The sequence below is a fragment of the Nesoenas mayeri genome (genome assembly GCF_963082525.1).
Source record: "Nesoenas mayeri genome assembly, chromosome: 6".
NCBI classification, from domain to species: domain Eukaryota; kingdom Metazoa; phylum Chordata; class Aves; order Columbiformes; family Columbidae; genus Nesoenas; species Nesoenas mayeri.
This window is the reverse complement of record NC_137545.1, coordinates 927,163-946,091: the sequence shown is the minus strand read 5'-3', so window position 1 is coordinate 946,091 and position 18,929 is coordinate 927,163. Positions and strand designations below refer to the sequence as shown.

The 18,929-nt window shown below is 43.6% G+C and overlaps 2 protein-coding genes across 4 annotated transcripts; one reads left to right on the top strand and one right to left on the bottom strand.

The window, feature by feature from the left end:
• Positions 1 to 1,732: 1,732 nt before the first annotated feature.
• Positions 1,733 to 10,623, bottom strand: TYW5 (tRNA-yW synthesizing protein 5). 2 transcript variants are annotated; one of them, XM_080347003.1, is made up of 8 exons: positions 10,544 to 10,623; positions 9,706 to 9,860; positions 6,690 to 6,759; positions 5,794 to 5,838; positions 5,011 to 5,148; positions 4,051 to 4,138; positions 3,679 to 3,795; positions 1,733 to 2,565 (listed from the first exon to the last, which is right to left on the bottom strand). In XM_080347003.1, the coding sequence occupies exons 1-8, from the start codon at positions 10,613 to 10,615 to the stop codon at positions 2,309 to 2,311; spliced, it is 942 nt and encodes a 313-aa protein (XP_080203129.1). In that variant the 5' UTR covers positions 10,616 to 10,623; the 3' UTR covers positions 1,733 to 2,308. The 2 variants fall into 2 exon arrangements, with proteins under 2 accessions (XP_080203129.1, XP_080203130.1); XM_080347004.1 differs by lacking the exon at positions 10,544 to 10,623 and adding an exon at positions 10,424 to 10,455.
• Positions 10,624 to 10,831: 208 nt separating this feature from the next.
• MAIP1 (matrix AAA peptidase interacting protein 1) lies at positions 10,832 to 17,483 on the top strand. 2 transcript variants are annotated; one of them, XM_080346795.1, is made up of 5 exons: positions 10,832 to 11,202; positions 13,022 to 13,093; positions 13,336 to 13,462; positions 14,438 to 14,588; positions 16,541 to 17,483. In XM_080346795.1, the coding sequence occupies exons 1-5, from the start codon at positions 10,888 to 10,890 to the stop codon at positions 16,560 to 16,562; spliced, it is 687 nt and encodes a 228-aa protein (XP_080202921.1). In that variant the 5' UTR covers positions 10,832 to 10,887; the 3' UTR covers positions 16,563 to 17,483. The 2 variants fall into 2 exon arrangements, with proteins under 2 accessions (XP_080202921.1, XP_080202920.1); XM_080346794.1 differs by lacking the exon at positions 16,541 to 17,483 and adding an exon at positions 16,084 to 16,531 and having other exon boundaries at positions 10,836 to 11,202.
• The last annotated feature ends 1,446 nt before the right edge of the window (positions 17,484 to 18,929 follow it).

Here is an 18,929-nt window from a genome sequence, read left to right as displayed (position 1 = left end):
TTTAAAAAAACCATTTATTTGGTAACTTCAAGGCAGGCTTAGTGTTTGTGCAGTCAGCATCTGTGTGCCAAACAGCCTCCTGGAGTCTCCCAAACACGGGAGAGCTGGTGTGAGGGACCAAAGGCTGTGAGAGAACATTTCTGTGGGAGGATGCAATGGTCCTGGTTTGTATATGCCTGGTTTTCCATATCCACTGTAAAGCCAGATTTCAATAAGCTTAGATGTAAATGCCTGAAGTTAAGCGACTCTCACGCTTCCTTACAGCAGTTTAGGTCAAGATGTTTCTGGTTTTGAATGCAGTGAGCAACATGACACAGTCCTTTCGTACAACCCGGCGTGTAATAGCTGAGGTTCATTATATTACACGCTTGTTTCTTGCACAATAGACAAGATGTTATTCGGATTCTGAGAAATGATAGAATGTTTTAGGCCGTGCCTGCTAAGTTCCTTTAAAACAGGGCTTGATTCTGTGAAATCATCCAGATTCTATATGGCTTAAAGTGATTTTATTTTGCATGTGTCTTAAATACGTGAAACTTTAGTAACCTTCCTGTCACGCTGCTGTAAATGCTACTGTGTTTTAAATCAGCATCGACCCGATTTAGGGTCCAAGAGTTGCTGAAAGGAGAAATCTTCTCCGTCTTCCCATCAATCACATCCTGCTGCCTCCCTTGTGTGGGCACAGGCACTTTATGGCGAGCTGTTCTATCCTGCTAAATTAACATTACTGCTGATCGAGGTAACCAACAGGAGTGCTATGTATTTAAATAGTCATGGAATTATTTTAAATAAGACTGGCAAGTCAGTGAAGCTGCGTGTTTTACATGGTCGAGCAGTTCTTTTAATGTTTTCAGCCTGCTCTTAGAAATGTTGAGTAGGAAGAGATCCAAACAATTGGAAGGGAAATAATCTGCTCTGGTTGCTCTCAGGAATTCCCGCACACTGAGCTCAGAATCCATCCCCACTCCTAGAGTCTGACCCAAACCAAACCAGGAAATCTTAACATGTAAACACTGTAAAACTCCCCAGCTGAGAACGTCCATCTTCAACACCTGTGTTGTCTGCACAGAAACGTGGACGTGTCTCTGGTTTTAAGTGTTTAGTCCTGGGCACTCTGCGTCACCAAACCTCTGTTGAATACACTCTGTGCAGTGGCTGCTTCGAATGCTTGGGATGGTCAGTGTTCATTTTTCTAATACCTGTTACCACAACTTCACCTGGTTTATTGTGGCATGATCCCATTTTGCTTTAGGTCTCTAGAGGACAAGCTCCCACAAAATGTCACAGCTCTAATTTTTGTGTTATTTCAGTACCAGATTTTTAAGTGTGGCCACATACCTTCTCTCGCTATGTTAGCTGGAAGTTATTCGTTCAATGCTTTCACCATTCAGCACTTTATGGCCTGTTTCAAACCATGTAGCACAGTGGTTAGAAAGCACCAAGTCATTTTTGGTTTGTTTTTTTTTTTAATTTTAAACGCAGTAACTTCGAGATCTTTATCACTAGTTAGGCTGGCCTAAATGGGTGAATTATTGCAGCTTTCCTGCAGGGCTGCCTCAGCACTAATAACTGCGACTGAGGGATAGCTTTCGTTTGGCCTGAGGTGTTATAGTTTAATAGCCTCCCTTACAAAATAAAAAAGGGGGATTGGAAAATATCCCAAATGGCATTAATTACCAGTCCAACACAGCCCTGACGCTTCCCCAGCCGAACAGAGCGAGGTTGTCTCAGCGGCACGCACAAGCGATCCTTGTTCCTTTTCGAACAAAAATTTTGGGAGACCTATTTGTGCTCCCGCATTGAAATGCTGCCCTCAGAGCGCACAATGGTGCCATCAGAGCCGCTCGGCTGGCTCCATTCACACCATTCATGGCGGTGGCTGGGTGCCTGTTCACATGGCCGCAGGCTGCTTGCACCGCTCAAGCTGCCAAGAGCAGGTTCAGACCAATAATCTGCACCATGGTGCCAGATCCTGCCCTTCAGGACAAAGCTTTTCTCTAGTGCTCAAACGCCGCTCCCAGCAGATTCTACACCTCCGAGGAACGTGGTGTCAGACAGCAGGACTGCGGCTGGATGGGTTTGTGGACATTTAAGCGGCAGGTGCTTAACAGACTGTGCAATAAACTGTGCGCTCACTGCACATGAAGAAAAACAAGAAAAACCCACCAGATAACCATCCATCTATAATAAAGCCTATCCGCATAATTTTTATTAACTTTACAGAAAGCGTATGTACATACACACAGCTTCTGTATTAACATATGATTTTGTACTTTCCTAGGAGCGTGCTGAATTACATTGTGTTATTTTATCCATAATCATCCCGATAGGCTTTTTGCTGGATGCGTAACACCATTCTCCGAGCATAAAAATCCCTGTATTCCTCGGGGAGCTCTTCCAGTGTTTTCAAGGCCCTGTCCAAGATCTGTAGAGCTCTAGAAGCTGCTGTGGGATCTTTATTGCCATAAGTGTCAGTCTTGTCATAGGACTCGGCAGGAAGGTGCTTCCAAAAGACATTCAGCGCCACTCCAAATTCCTCAGAAATTACGTTGTGGAACCACAGCGCTGTAGAAAGATGAAAAATGAAAATTACTATCTGAAACTTCCATGGGGCTCATTACAAGTGTCAGAAAAAACTAGATGAGGAAAAGCCTCAAATACTGTCTTTTTTGTTTCTTTATATTCATCTCTAAATATATGTAATTGTAGCAAATTTAAGAAGTTCTTCAAGACATTTATGTCAACCCACAACTTCACACAAAAGCAACAATGCTGAAGTATAGATACTCAAAACTATGATTAATGTGGTGTATTTACCCTATTTCAGTTTCAAGCCAAAAGACTGAATGCTTATTGCAGCCTAGTTGCTTGTATGTGCTGAAGACACAGAAAAGCTCATTCTGATAAATGAATCAGTTTCTTTCAGGTTAGGAAGAGAAGCTGCTTCGACCTTCTCCATAATAACCACACACATTTCTCCAAGAACATCTCATTTTTTCAGCGATACGCATTCCTGTTTATATTGCCCAGATAATGTGAAAAGCAACAGAATAGGTATCTGCCACAAGCTCATGATGAGTTACAACAAAAAATTAATAATAAGTGGGAATAGTTCAATGGGAGCAATTCAAATGCCTTTCCCTGATCACCAGAATCATTATCTCAGCCCAGGAAGCAGCTTTATATCTTCTGCTTAGGCAGAAAAATCATTAGGGCTTGTCTTTCCATTCCTCAAAGGTGATTATGGGTTTCTAGAAAGTCCAGTAACTCTACCATCCAGAATTCTCATCAAATCACCTGCCTCACAGTTCTTGGGTGCCAGAGCTACAGAAGAACAGAAATTGTTCTTTGCTCAGTTCTGTCCTTGGAAAACTCAGGTCACTGAAGCGATTTCAGATGTCATGAGTTGATTTTATAGTGCTGATCTATTAAGACATAAGTTCAGAAGCATACAGTGTAATCTTGAGGGAAGAGAAGCTTTGTAGGTAGATATAATAATACCTTTTATAAGGCTAATTTAACTAGTACAGTTGGAAGAAATAGTCAAGTTTTGCTGATGTCTCTAGATGCTCCTACTTACAACACAGAAATGCTTTAGTAACCTCTTACCATCCCTAGAAATGAGACATTGCAAACAAAACTTCAAAACCACATATTCAGCAACTATTTGTTACTTACCTGGAATAAATAAGATATCTCCCGCTTCCAAAAAACACTGATAGCGCTTGGCTTTTACAAACAGGGGATATTTCTCTAAGTCCGGGTTATCCACATCCAGCACCTCTGACTTGGTACCTAGGAAAGTTTCCAGAAGTCATGACTGAACGTTCCTGCTCTTCCAACAGCACCACAGCATTACCACGTTGCTGGAAGTGGCCATTCTGGCATCAAACTTAATCCTGGTTTATTGTTCTGTAACTCTTCTGATGGCCCCCACATTTACTGACCTGTTCTCTGTATTTCTCCTGGGTTTTTTTTTACTACAATGTGACACTTATGAGCTGAAAACACAGCTACAATCTCCAAACTCCATGTATGTTACATACGTACCTGATAAATATAAATACGGCGCATCTTGAGGACTATACAAAACAACTCGTTTTTTCCCTGTTACTTGGATCAAGAAGTTATCCATCACCTGGAATGGGCACAGGAAGAAAAGATGTCAGCCAAGACGAGAGGATGAATATGTAACCTCCAAAATATCATTGGCTTATAAGAGGGAATTATCGAAACCTTCATATTCTAAGGATTAGCTAAAAGAGCTTCCACATATAATGTAAAAAACTCAAGAATGGGAGTTACTTTATCCCCTAGCCGCACATTCTTGACAAATGGTGTATGTGGAAACACAATATTGCTTTCCAACAACTTTATGTTTTTCCTTAAATAAGAATCAAGTTCTTCCATCTTAAAACACGAAGACATACAGTACTTTAGACACGCAAACAAGCAAAATATAATACAGGATCTATTTCACTCCCGCCTCATTTTGCTGACCTTCTGTCGATAAAGGATTCTTTTTACTAATTATAGTGCAAAAAGCTATTTTTCTGATAAATAATTTTATTTAGAATTACACCACACAGTATTAGAAGATAAATCTACGTGGAATCTAATGCATTGCAGCAACAGAACACCACAATCATTGGATAATTACCAACAATCTGGCCATTAGAATGAAAAAAAATTCATCTTGAACATGAAAATATTGAAAGTTACTGTGTTTCAGATTTTTAACTGAACCTCAAAACAGTTTAAAAAAGGGCGAAAAAAATCAAAACATCATTTAATCTTATGAGTATGGAATTAGACATAAAACCTATAAGGTGTTATGCTCACACAATACATCTGTTTAAAATCCACTGTACCATGAAACGTGATTCATTTTATTATGTCAAGATATGTGTAGTTTGTCATTAACTGATCTTTGTCAGACATTTGCACCCTGATATCTCAACACCATAATGCCACTTGCCACATTTGATGCTAAACGCACCTATTACCTACATCGTAATGTGTCCATAACTGTAATCCAGCTGAGCTGATGCGGAAGACGCTAGAGAAAAACTGTTCCTTCTCAAAATACTCTGGAATCTGAACATCTTGTGCCAAAATAGGAAACTGCTTGCTGATATCTGCAACGTCCTGAAACAAAAAGGACAGAACTCTTAGAGAACTGTAACCGCACATTAAAATAAGGGAGAGTTTGGCTGTCGTTTCCCACCGTACAGAACTTCGGTGCTGGCGAAGAGCTCAAAAGAGCACATCGTTTTGGTGGTTGGCCTTTTGGCATCAACTGGGAATGCAACGGCAGATCGGCGAGGAGAGGAATTCTAAATATGCTCAAGTGACTGCAGCTGGGGTGTAAAAAATATCCCACTAATTGGTTTTTAGCCTGTGTGCTTGACAAGTAGAACCTCTGTGTTCAGAGAAAAAAGGAAAGCGAAACCTTATCGAATATGTCAATGATATCAATAAGAGCCAGAGAGCTGCTTCAAACCATGGCTGCTAGAAACCACACCGAAAAAGCAAGAGATTGTCCTTTTCTTTGACCACACAAGCCGGAGAATGGGAGGTGAGGAATGTGCTCTTCACTGATGAGCTAAGCCCTTGTGGAACAGTAACTGTTTTAGACACGTAGGTTTCAATATTCTGACCTCAATCCGGTCAGACTCACGGGCCAAGTGACCATAATCACGTTGTATGCCTGTCATACAGAGCCAGCGGAGGACTTTTAAATTATTCCTAAACCAGGGCTTTATATTAGAACTGTAATCACACATAACTCACCTTCCTAGCATCTTCACCCACTGATCGCAGATAGTACTTTTCATCCTGAAAAGAACATAAGAAGAGAATTGTTTGGGTTTTTCTTTTTAAATAAGAATTACAAACACAAAGAGCCTGTATTTTCTCATTAATCTAATGCAGGGCTTCATGAAATACAGTACAAATACATTTACAAATTCAGCTACTTCGTTATACTGCCTTTACTCTGCTGCTCCCTGCTGTTCACCTCCAGAAGCAGGAAAAACGTGTTCACTGAGATCAGAAAAGTGGAGGGAGACTTGTCAACTGCTTCAGCACTGCTGTTACTGAACGGCTTCAAAGCAAATGCAGGTTATAGTTTAAATTCTGATGCAGGAAGCTATTGCATTTGGCTTCAAAACTTCAAGCACTCCACGTAGCGTAAAGGGTGAAAAGCACATCTGCTTCTTCATCACGCCTGTCTGAAAATCCCCCCCTTTGAACACTGATGTGTGAAGGCAGCCACATGTTTGCCACTCACATTACAATAAATCCATATTTGTATTTTGTTAGCAGCTGTAATCAAACCCTAAAATACCTTAGTGACATTGTCTTGCAAAACACATAGATGATACAGCTGTTATTCTAAAGCGAGGCTTGATTTCTCAATTTTATGCTGGAATTTTTGCTCACGTAAGCAGTTTTTGGTAACAGAAACATGACCACTGAAGTTAACCACACTGTATGCATACAAAGCTATTTCCAAGAAAAATTATCTTCTCCCCACAGTTTTTCCCCTGGCTTCAAGCCACACAAAACGGTTAAACCTAAGATCAAGCCCTTTACCGGAGTAAGACTCAAAATTATAATTAATTACTTTTCCCTCCATTTAGTGGCAAAATAACCAACAGAAGAACCTGTGACATTGAGGAAATTACCTCTGAAAGAAAGTACTCCTTGTGTTTGACTTCAGCTGCTCTTCGTACAAATGCGTCAAAAGGCAGAGTTCTAAAACAGAAATATTCGCATTTATACAATGAACCGCGGTGACAACACATGCTCTAAATGGCAGGTTTCAAATTACAAGCTCTTGAGAATGTAATATGCTGATTTTCATTTATTTTTTTAACATGGTGCCTAATCAGCATTTGCAGTGGATGTTTGAAGAGCTGCACTAAGACAGAAATCCTGCATTTACAAACCTCTCTGCTTTAGTAAATGTTCACATGTACATCCAAACAACACTGTATCACTTTTAGGCTTGTTCACTGTACATTTTTATGCACCTGCAGAAAAGCTCAGCATCAAGAAAACTCCTGCAGGTGTTATATATGTTTATATATATATATATGCATTTTCTGCTTTGAATTTGTGCATGAACACAGATACCTATCTTCATTGGTAGATCTATAACATTTATTTCAGTTACCTGATTTTTTAAAACTATGTGCTAGCTCAGCTGAGCACAACACATGAATATTGGTATTTTCAAGTGCTTCTTTAATGTTTTCCTTGAAGTTACTAAACACAACTTCAGAAGATCCAAAAAGAATCACTGGGCATTAAAGCCTGTCCCTCTGAAGTCAATAAATTTATTTAAACAATGGGAGCTTCTCATAAGGATGACAGATTTTGGCATCAGTTGACAGCTGAATGGCAAACCAAGCACAAGTAGTAATACAACGTGCGTTCACTGTTACGAATATTAATTCAATGTTATGTTCATTCAACTCACCATCTCATATTAAGTGTCAGAGGATAATGAATATATTGCATGTAAATATCAAATTTCAGAGCAACCACCAAGGTTTGGAGGAAAATATCATTGAGCAAAGGTTTTTTTGTGATCACAGAATCGCAGAATGTCAGGGGTTGGAAGGGCCCTGGAAAGCTCACCCAGTGCAATCCCCCCATGGAGCAGGAACACCCAGATGAGGTTACACAGGAAGGTGTCCAGGCGGGTTGGAATGTCTGCACAGAAGGAGACTCCACAACCCCCTGGGCAGCCTGGGCCAGGCTCTGACACCCTCACCAGGAACAAGTTTCTTCTCATATTTAAGTGGAACCTCCTGTGTTCCAGTTTGAACCCATTGCCCCTTGTCCTGTCACTGGTCGTCACCAGCAGAGCCTGGCTCCATCCTCCTGACACTGCCCCTTTCCATATTGATCCCATGAATGAGTCCCCCCTCAGTGTCCTCTTGTCCAGCTCCAGAGCCCCAGCTCCCTCAGCCTTTCCTCACACGGGAGATTCTCCACTCCCTGCAGCATCTTGGTGGCTGTGCTGGACTCTCTCCAGCAGTTCCCTGTCCTGCTGGAACTGAGGGGGCCCAGAACTGCCTCTTATCCCTCCTACCAGAACGTGACCTGCATCTGACAGCACACAGAACACTTCTCTACACACTTCAGGCTTGGTTGTAAGGGCCAAATACAACCACCACCGAAGCCAATGGAAAAACAAACAAACAAACCCAACCCTCGGACTTGAGCTGAACTGTTACATCTTGCCCGTTTACATTTGCTGCTGAAGAAAGTGGGAGCACAGATCCACAACCGCTTAAAGTGGTGCTGTCACGGCCCTGCCCTTGCTGTCTGCCCTCATCAGCCCTTCTGCCAGCGCCAGCGCTCATCTGACCCCATGGTGAACCTGCTTGCAAAGCTAAACCAGTAGAGAAACATTCCAATTTCTGCAGCACGTCCCATGGCTGAATGAGTTCCAGAACCAACACAAAGCCAGGGCAGGAGCCTGCGGCTTGCAGCAGGACGGCAGTGCCGCTCACACGCATCCGTTTACAGCCACGGAACCGAGCGGTGAGCCCTCAGCGTTCCTGTTCCTCTAGTTCTGCTTATTCCCCCGTCGTGTTAGAATGAGGGGCTTGCTGCAGAAAGGGCCAAAGCTTCCTGAATTTCAAGCGAAGCAGCTGAAAGTCCCAACACCTGCTGTAATGACGCGCCATTGCTGGCTGTCTACAAACTGCTGGAGGTGAACTTACAGCAAGAGGTGTTCTAATGAGAAACAAAATAAGAGCACGGAAAAGGAAATATGGAGATAAGGCAAAGTCATTTGAGTACAACCTCATTTCAAAGACTCAAAAGTTCATTATGCAGGGAGCAGGTTATAGCATGATTATTAGGTGTTTTTTCCCCCGAACAATAGGCTTGTAGCTTGTTTACACCCACAGCATGTGTTTCTGCCTTCCTAAAACTCTAACATATTGAACATATCTTGTTCCCACTTAGGGAAAATAAAGGACAACCAAAATAAAGGCTTTTACCCTTGAAGAACAATGCCATGACTGAGACAGGATGAACTGTGAAAAAATGTTTTGGCAGCTACATGAGAGAAACTTCAGAGGAGGCCAAGAGTTTATAGGACCCACATCAGGATCAAAGAGCTGGTGAAACGTGTGATATCCAGTAGTTTGAACGTCCTGAGAACTGCATGTGCTGGCTCTGAAAGGAGCTCGGTTTTAATTAGTACCTCTCTGGAGTGCAATGGCGCGCCTGCCACGTGCCAGCACTTAGAGAAGCTCAGACACACGGTGAGTCCAAAACAAGCACTGTTCAGCAACATGGAAAACACACCACATAATGAGAATAAACCAGCGTATCATCTGGTATCAAGGGTGGTTTTGTTTTGTTTTTTATTAACACCAGCAAATGCCAGGCTCAAATTTCCTACAAGGGTGCTCTGTCAAAAATATGACACTTCTTCATGCCGCCACTTCTAAGGCCCCATTTGGCTCCTCCTTTCACCCTTGTGGTATCTATTCAGGGTGTTGAGATATTTGTGGAATTAAAATAAGAGAGGGAAATTGAGGACAGCACTTTGGGATGTAATTTAAAGTTTTCACAAAGTATCTTCATATTCTCACCCTCAGCTTCAAACAAGTGCGCTGTATGTGTGAATGTTACAAGCATCCAACATTAAATACAAGAGGCCTTGGGATGAAGTACCTATACACAAAGTTCTTACTGAGGAAATCCATCTGCGGCACCGCAGAGACATGAATTTTGACTTCTTTAGATCCTTCAGCTTGGCTCAAGTAATCTACTGTCCACTTGGTTGTGCAAGTGCCCAGTTCCATTCCTTTCAGCACTACTGGCTTTCTCTAAGGATTAAAAGAAAATAAAAACAACAGTGAAATGATCATAGCATCCAGTAGGAAAAACAAACAAACAACAATAAAAAACACACAAAAAACCCCACAATAGATTTAGTTGTTTCAAACTAAGTACAGGCAAACAAATCAGTTGAGTATCAGGACCCACTACACAAAGTCATTGAATAATTTTGGTTTGAAAAGCCCCTCAAGCTCATTGAGTCCAACCGTTCCCCCCCGCCGGCACTGACCCGTGTCCCTGAGACCCTCATGTCCGTCTGTCCAACCCTCCAGGGCTGGTGACTCCAGCACTGCCCCGGGCAGCCTGTTCAATGCCCCACAGCCCTTTGGGGAAGGAATTGTCCCCCAGATCCAACCTCACCCTCCCCTGGCGCAACCTGAGGCCGTTTCCTCTGCTCCTGGCGCTTGTTCCTGGGGAGCAGAGCCCGACCCCCCTGGCTCCAAGCTCCTTTCAGGCAGGTCAGAGATCAGAAGGTCTCCCCTCAGCTCCTGTTCTCCAGCTGAACCCCCAGGTCCCTCAGTCTCCATCACATTGTGCTCCAGCCCCTCACCAGCTCCGCTCCCTTCTCTGCACTCGCTCCCAGTCCCGACCCCGCACTGGCGGCCGGGCCTGCCCCGTGCCCCGCGCAGGGCCGCAGCGGTTCTCCCGCAGCCGAGCGCAGCGCCCGTACCCGCGGGTAGATGTCCCTGAGGAACCGCTCCCGCGTCACCCCCTCCAGCCGCTCCACGGCCACCACCGCCATGCCCGCTTCCGCCCGCTTCCGCCGCTCCCCCGGAAAGCGGCGCCCGCGCAGAAACGTTCCCCCCGCTCCCGCCCACGCGGCCGGGGACAAGCAGGTTCCTCCCTCCTCCCGCCGGTCCCTGCGCGCTCCTCGGAGCCGGCGCCACCACAGCCGCCGGTCCCCCGCCCCTGCGGAGTCCGCCGCGGCGCGGGGGAACCAGCGGCGGCGGCTCCGTTTTCCCCCGGACGGAGTGGGGCGGAACACAACACAACACAACACGCACCGCGCGTGCCATGGCGCTGCGCGCGGCTCCCGCCCGTTGGCTCTGGCGCGCGCTGGCGGCCCCGCGCGCTCTCCGGGTCCTGCCGCCGCCTCCTCGCGCCGCCGCCCCAGCCCCGGCCCGGCCCCGCTGCACCGGAACCGGAACCGGCACCGGCAGCGGCACCGGCGGGCACGGCCCGGAGCGGGAGGGGCCGCGGCGGCGAGTGCTGGTGGTGCGGGTCACCAGCCCCCTCGCCTGGCTCCGCACCCGCTTCTACTACCTGCTCATCCGGCTCTACTTCGACCAGGAGTTCAGCGTGGAGGAGTTCACCAGGGGCGCCAAGCAGGTGCGGGGCGGGCGGGGACCCGCGGGGTTCGGCGGCGGGAGGAGCTCCGGGAGACCTGGTGCGCCTTCCAGGGCTTAAACCGGCCCATGAGGAGGATGGAGACGGATGATGGAGGGAGTGGAGCATCTCCCGTGTGAGGAAAGGCTGAGGAGCTGGGGCTCTGGAGCTGGACAAGAGGACACTGAGGGGGGACTCATTCATGGGATCAGTATGGAAAGGGGCAGTGTCAGGAGGATGGAGCCAGGCTCTGCTGGTGACAACCAGGGACAGGACAAGGGGCAATGGGTGCAAACTGGAACACAGGAGGTTCCGCTTAAAGATGAGAAGAAACTTGTTGGGGTGAGGGTGTCAGAGCCTGGCCCAGGCTGCCCAGGGGGTTGTGGAGTCTCCTTCTGTGCAGACATTCCAACCCGCCTGGACACCTTCCTGTGTAACCTCATCTGGGTGTTCCTGCTCCATGGGGGGATTGCACTGGATGAGCTTTCCAGGGCCCTCCAACCCCTGACATCCTGGGATGCTGTGAAGGAGGGAGATTCAGGCTGGACATGAGGAAGAAATTGTTGCCCTGAGGGTGGTGAGAGCCTGGCCCAGGTACCCAGAGAGGTGGTGGATGAACCATCCCTGGAGACATCCCAGGCCAGGCTGGACGGGGCTCTGAGCAACCTGAGCTGGTGCAGATGTCCCTGTCATGGCAGGGGGGCACTGGAGAGCTGGGAAGGTCCTTCCCACCCAAACCCTCCTGTGGTTCTGGAGGAACTGAGAATAATCCGATGCGCACTTTTCTTCAAACTTGTCTTGTTTTCCTTTCCGAGATTCCAGAATTAAAATGAGCTGGTTTAGCTGTCCCCCGAAGTACTATGAATAAAGATGCTTCCAGATGTTTTAGAGAATTTAAGGGGAAATGTATCTCCTCTTAGCAGATTCTGCTAAAATGACAGAGCTTAGGCAGGCAGAGAGCTGGTGCATATATGTTTCCCCAAATTTATGAAACCAGCAAGTTTGGTCAACACAAGATGTCAAAGAGGTAGTGATCTCAAAGTTACAGTTACCTGCTGTGAAACTTCAGTTGTTGTATTTAACTAAAAAACCAAACAAAACTCAGAACAAGGCAACAGGGGACGGAATGTTAAAGTGCTTAAGATCAATTTGAGACACAAAGAAAACCTACGCTGAATTAGTTGTTCTGTGCGCGGAACCACCTGTTTTACCCTGCCCTGTGTTATGTTTGGGTATTTTTACTTGCTATAGAGTCCTAAACACTCTGTCAGCATTTCACAAGTGCGCTGTTTGAATGTGTAGAGTTGTTACTGTATGAAAATACACCTGCAAAACTGAGGGGAAAAGAGCTGTTTAGTTTCCCAAAGTTTAGAGACTAAACGGGATTTATAAAGAAACTTTATCAACTGGAGCGTCTGTTTTGACCCAAACCAGGAGATGAGGTCGGAAAAGGGCAGCGGAAGAAAATACTTACAGGGAAAGACACTGTTTGAATTCCCATAAAGAGAATAAAAACAACTTATCTAGATTATTGTAATGGTTTGTTTGTTTTTACCGAGCTCTGCATTCGCTTGCCTGTTGTCAAAAGGTTCAATGTTTTAAATGAGAGGCTGAAAAGAAAACTTAGATTTTTATCTGCTCACAAAATCACTTTTTTAACGCTGGAGAGCTTCCATTTCAGTGGTGATGTACTCTGCAAATGCTGAAATCTTTAATCATGGAATATTTAGGTAGCTTATCACATTATGATGGATTTGTCCAGAAAACAAGCCAACCTAGTCTTATTTGTTCATGTATTTCTCCCTTTTTTTTTTTTTGGTAGGCTTTTTCTGTGGTTTCGAAGCTCCTATCTCAGCGTAAACTTGACCTGCTGGATGAACTCGTGTCAGCAGAAGTAAGTGCTTTCCACCTCTTATTCTCACAATTGGTTTTCCCATTATGAGATAACAGGTCATCAACGTGTCATTATCTACAAATGCTGTCAGTTTTGTTTAACTTGTGAAAAACAGCACAATATGGAACCAGGGTGCTTGTTTGCCCTGCAGCTTTTTAGTGTTTACTTTCAAGGCCTGAAACTTCATTTGCTACTTCAATTTCCAAATGAAAAGCTCATGAAAACAGTTTTTGTGAATGCAGGTGCTCCAGGTGCTGAAGGAAAAGCTTTCTTTGCTCCCCGACAACCACAGGGATGCTTTAGCCGCTGACATTGACGCCATCATGTACACAACAGAGGGAGATGTTCGCATTTACTATGATGATGACGGTATGTTTGGAATTCCAAACCATTTCGGCAATGGGCAGTCTTGCATTCTCCTTAGGAGTGTGGTTCTGAGTACTGTTTCTCATTCCTTCTTCTTCAGTTTGTAGTTCATCTGTGTATCATTCCCTGATTTCCCTTTAAATCAGAAAGTGAGAGATAATTGTTAGTAAGACTTTGTACTGTTTTGACTGCTGTTTAGGTCTTGTTCATTCCTCTTCTTTCAGAATTTCAGCTTTTACTATCATTATTGCTTCGAGATCTCAAACCACTCAAAAACTATGTTTCTACTATACGCAGAAAGCTGTTACTTCAGCAATAAAAATATATATTCCAAGAAGAATAGTGAAGGCTAGACAATGAAATCAATTTTGCTGTTTTCATTTCTGGTTTTGTGGAATATCCGTTGTTCTAGGACTTCCTGATTAAATGATGAGCTTGAACAAGTTTTTCTTTTGGTAAAACACCAGCATCATCTGCTCAGTTCACTATCAGACACAGTCGTGATGGTTTATTATCTAACCATGGGTCTTTGAATGAGCATTTCAAATTGTCAGCCCCAGCGAGCTTTGCTCCTATTTACTGACATAAGGAGGTGCTTTTTTCTCCTGACTTGCTCCTGGTCTTCAACTACCCTACGTACTTTTGTGTAATATCAATAGCTAGCTTTGAGCCTTGTGATAACCAGGTTTTCTTTGTATGATCTGATTACGCATGATACACTCATGGTGAAATACAGGGTATTTCAAAATATGGACCTAATCCGTACTTGTGGTGCAGCGCAAGTTGAGTCCCCGTTTCTGAAACGCCTTGGACATACCCTTCTATGGCTTTAAATATCTTTACTGTTCGTTGTTCTATCACGGTTCTTTATGGCTGAAGTCGCTGCCCTTCCAGGGTGTCACTAGAATATACACTAGATAGCAAATAGGAGTATTTCACCTCCCACATCCACCTTATGCTTTGATTTCTTTCCAACAGGAAGGAAGTTTGTTAGTATCCTGATGCGTTTCTGGTACCTGAACGGCGCTAATCTACCTGATGAAGTCCCAGGTGAAACCAAAGTTTTCCAGATCGTGTTTGGGGATGAAAGCACGAAAGAAAAAAGACATCTTTTAACAGCAAACTATGAGTAAGTTTGTCTTTTGTGTGTGTGTGTCCATGTGCATGGGTTAGCTGTGTGGAAAGCAGTTTGGGAACTGAAAGCATTCACTCTGCATCAGTGCAGAGCTTGGTGTGTTTTAATTTACCTTGATTCTGATCTAAGTTAGTTCTCATCCTTCTCATCCAAGCGCGACCTGGTGTTTAGACGATTCACACGACTCTCATCCAAACCCTCAAAGCACATGTTAGTAAGATGGATTTTCAGAGATTTACACTTGTAGATAGTGTCCGCATTAGTGCAGTGATCTCAGGGCAGTGCAGAAACATCTGCGCAGCTGGCAAAATGTACTGGAAATGACATTCTCAGAAGCTGGAAATAGTGAGGATTTTTGTGAGAGAAATGCAGTATAGTCAATGGCTTCTGCACCCGCACTTGAAATGGGGAGATTCTGAGGTCTAGAGGAGCAGGAGCTCTGAAATAAAGGAAACGTTCTGAGGACACCAGTGCTTTTGGCTGGAATGAAGCTTTGTGGATCCCTCCCTTAGCCCAATTGTGCATGTTTTTTTGAGTTGGACACTTCTGAGGCTCCATTAACCTCATTAACCTCCCCTGAAGGCCTTAAATATCTGTTCCTAACCCCCAGCAGGGAGATCTTCGCAAGGTTGCGTTCCTTCTGCTATTTACAGTGCTAACCTAAACGCAGATGGGTAAAGATGCTACAGGCCTTGGAAGCTTAGTATTGTAGTTATTATTAGTATTTGGGTGCTGGAGAAGGCAGTTTCCAGGGGTGGATTTGCATGTAATTGCAGAGCGGTGAGGTTGTTTATACTGTTATTTATACTGCTTTGGTCCACAATATGCAGGTTACTTGGGAGCACGAATATTCAGCTTGAAGCTCAGCCTTGCGTTTAGATGACAAGCAGTCAGAACTAACGTGCACAGGGACGAGGGCATTAGTGACTGCGCAAGGAAGGTTCTTTGAAAATAAGGATGGATGTTTCCATTTGCCTAACAACTGCGGAATTTTCTTTCAGGGAGATTCAGCACTGTTAGCTTGATCTTCGGTGTATTTCTGAAAAGATAAATACTTTTTAATGTATAGGTGGGTAAAAATGGCAATTTTCAGGTAGAATGTGTAGCATGTGATTTACTTTTACAGCGCAGTTACACCATGCCATTGAATTAAACCCTTTATTTAGAGATAAAGATTTGCTATGCAGCAATGTCCATAGTTACTGCTATGAAAACCAAGTGCTTCCCTCATATCAAGATCTCTACTGTTGCTGCCTGAGCCTGTCTGGTGGATCTGAACCCAAACCCTCGGAAATCACTGCTCTTTGTTTCTTACTTACTGAATTAAATTGGATCTTCCATTTGGGGAGCATAAAGCATCAGAGTCAAAGGAGCTTTTACAGGAATAACTTGGAAATAAAATACTCCATGATTTCTTGTTGGTGTTAGCAGCTCTTCGAGGATCAAATACATTCTAACAACTCTTCACCTACTGTCTTTCCTTTTCCAGGTTCCAAAGGGAATTTACAGAAGGAGCAAAACCAGACTGGACAATTACACGAATTGAACATCCGAGGCTATTAGAATAAAGGCCTTCTAGCATTTTTATGTACTGTTGTAAATGTTCTGATATAACAAATATCAGGCTTTTTTTGAGTCTCTTTTTTTCCCTTCCTGCCTTCTCCTCCAAAAGAGGGATGAACTTTGTATGTCTGATTTCCCAGAACCGTTTCTGAAACTCACGCTGTGCGGCAGCATCACAATAAAGCCTTTTCCCTGGAACAGGCAAGGACAAGTTTAATTGGTACTAATTAAGGCATTTACGTGGTGCAGTTTCACGCAGGCCGGTATTACGGGTGCGTCGATTTCTTCGATTCTGAGAAGAAATGGTACAACTTGTAGAAAACAACACTTGAATGGCTGGTGGCCCTTCTGAGTTATTTTCATATGCTTATTTTTTTCCCTAGGGACTATACAATATATAACTGAATAATATGCAAGATGAGAGAGACGTAGATAGACTTCCTAGATTGTCTAGCCTCAGCAGTTCACTTTGAGGTAAACTTGCTTTTGAATATATTTGAGATTAAGAAATTTAGAGCCATTATGAGTATTTGGTACAGGATTTGCGTAAGAAACAAATTAAAAGAGGACCTGACAGTGAAACTAAATTAAGGCCTCTTTTTGAAATGCTTGTTGAAGAAGTGAGCAAATCGTTAAAATTAGATGTTGCAGTATAACAATTTTCCAGTCCTCAGATTATTTCTGGAACATGAGATCCCTGGTGTAAGTAGCTTGAGATTTTTATATGGAGATCAACACATCATCATAACATGTTTTTTTAATCCCCTATTTCAAATTTATCTACTCAAGTGTGTTGTAGTGACTCATACGGTGTTTTTGAAAGTGTAAAATAAGTATAATTACTGCAATTCACAGTAGTCGTGATTGAAAAGTATAAATTACATTTTCCATAGTTCAGCTGTTTTGGTGCAGTGATTTAATGAGGAGAATGTTTAAAGCTTATCAACAAGTTTTTATGTCAAACCTTGGCAAAATAATGCCGGTATTTTGGTCTGTAGCGGCCTGCCCTTATCATGGAGAATTTGTGCTTTGTCCTCTGGGGAAGGTTCAGTGGTGCCACAGAGCCTTGTCTTCAGGGGACAAACAAGATTCTGTATTTAAAATAAGATTTTTTTGCTTTGTTTGCTATAAAATTGTGTCTTGATGTAAACAAGCTCCAAAATGATGATAACATGTATCACTGGAAATTTACATGCATTATTTGCTCTTTCCAAGTTGTCTTTGTCTTGTTGGTTTGGAGACTGCAAACCTCCATCAGATGCAGAGGCACCCATGGCCTTATTGCACCAAAAACGAATCGGAAAGGCACATAAATGACTAAGCTTACTGTGCTAGAAAGTGTCTTGCTTTCACAGTGAATAAACGTGGTGTAATTAAACTGGATTTACAGTCTAGTATTGGCTTCAGAAGCAAACTCTACCACCTCACTCTTCCCAGAAAAAGCCACAAGACAAATGCACACCCAGCTTGGAAGGAGGGGACCCATGTGCATCTTCAAGAAGAGGATGTTGATATTTACAAGAAGCTTTGCCTCCTTTTTTACCTGCCATCCATAAATTCTGCGCCATTCTTCAAGCTAGCTCCTAATGAATACATTTCTATAGACTATAAAGGTTGTCTCAAATTCTCATGGCAAAAAGGAGGAGTAAAGGGTTAAGTTTGCTTCATCCTGATGAAGACAAAGATGGAGGGGAGTATTGCCGTGTAATTTGAAGACTTCCAGTGCCGCCATTCAAACACTTTAAAAATCATAATACTAATTTAAGTGCTACTGAATTTAAAAGAGGAGGTGTTTTGTTAGAAGTGCCTTCGTGTTTTAGGGGTAACGATGCTGAACAGGGAACACTAGAAAGATGCGGGGATCTCTGTGTCATACCACACTAGTGCTCCCAAATTCTCTTGCTTATTTGTCCCAGAAATCACCTTAGAAATCACGGCGTGTAGGGTTTGGATGTGCTTTATTTCCCTCCCATCTCCTTGCCTGGCTTCCATTTCTATAGCTGTAAATCGGAGGAATAATGACAATTGTACTATGGCCTGTTAATCCCCGTACATACCTGTCTAAAATATTTGCAGTTTTAACCTGCAAACTTCTTCATTCAAACCCCAGTAAGTCTTGAAAACAGTGTTACCAGGTTTGGTAGCGATTTTAGTGATTTTTAGGGTAAAATTCGTATCTCTATTAGCAATGCTGTTATTTCCGATTCATGTTACGTAGAACGTGGGGGTCACAGGGTGTCTGGACTGGGGATGGAGATGCAAAGTACCACATTCTTATTCGTTCCTCTTGGGTGAAATTGTGTTTCTTCATGTAGAGTTTGGGAAGGCTTTCTTTATTTATTTGTTCATGCAAAACTGTGGTCGTGTTTATTAATTAGTGACAGTGCTTGACGGAAAACACCTGTTTGGCACAGTTTCAATGCGTGTGGCTAAATCTCAACAAGCGCTAATTAGATGTGGCTGACAAGAGCCCCATTAATTTGCACGGCGCACTCACCAGTAGATGGCCTTGGTCACAAAGTGTGTCATGGCTGGGGAGTGACTGGCGTTAATTGAGCATAAGAGAGTAAATGATAAAGTGCCAGAGGTGTTGATTCTCGTTTAAATGCTACTTAAATCATTTAAACTTGTCTTATTAGAGATTCTTGATATTCTTACTAGCTTTCCTTAAATCAAGATAGTGTCTTGTGTTCTCTGCAGTGCCTACTCATTTTAAAACTGCAATTTATCAATGTTCTTACTAGGGGAAAGATGAGCTGTACAAGTGAATTG

Coding starts and splice junctions, on each gene's coding strand:
- TYW5 (XM_080347003.1), bottom strand. CDS start 10,615: ATGGCGGTGGTGGCCGTGGAGCGGCTGGAGGGGGTGACGCGGGAGCGG. Junction 9,861..10,543: donor TCAGGGACATCTACCCGCGG/GTACGGGCGCTG, acceptor TTTAATCCTTAG/AGAAAGCCAGTAGTGCTGAA. Junction 2,566..3,678: donor AGATATCTTATTTATTCCAG/GTAAGTAACAAA, acceptor ATCTTTCTACAG/CGCTGTGGTTCCACAACGTA.
- MAIP1 (XM_080346794.1), top strand. CDS start 10,888: ATGGCGCTGCGCGCGGCTCCCGCCCGTTGGCTCTGGCGCGCGCTGGCG. Junction 11,203..13,021: donor TCACCAGGGGCGCCAAGCAG/GTGCGGGGCGGG, acceptor TTTTTTTGGTAG/GCTTTTTCTGTGGTTTCGAA. Junction 14,589..16,083: donor CTTTTAACAGCAAACTATGA/GTAAGTTTGTCT, acceptor TTCCTTTTCCAG/GTTCCAAAGGGAATTTACAG.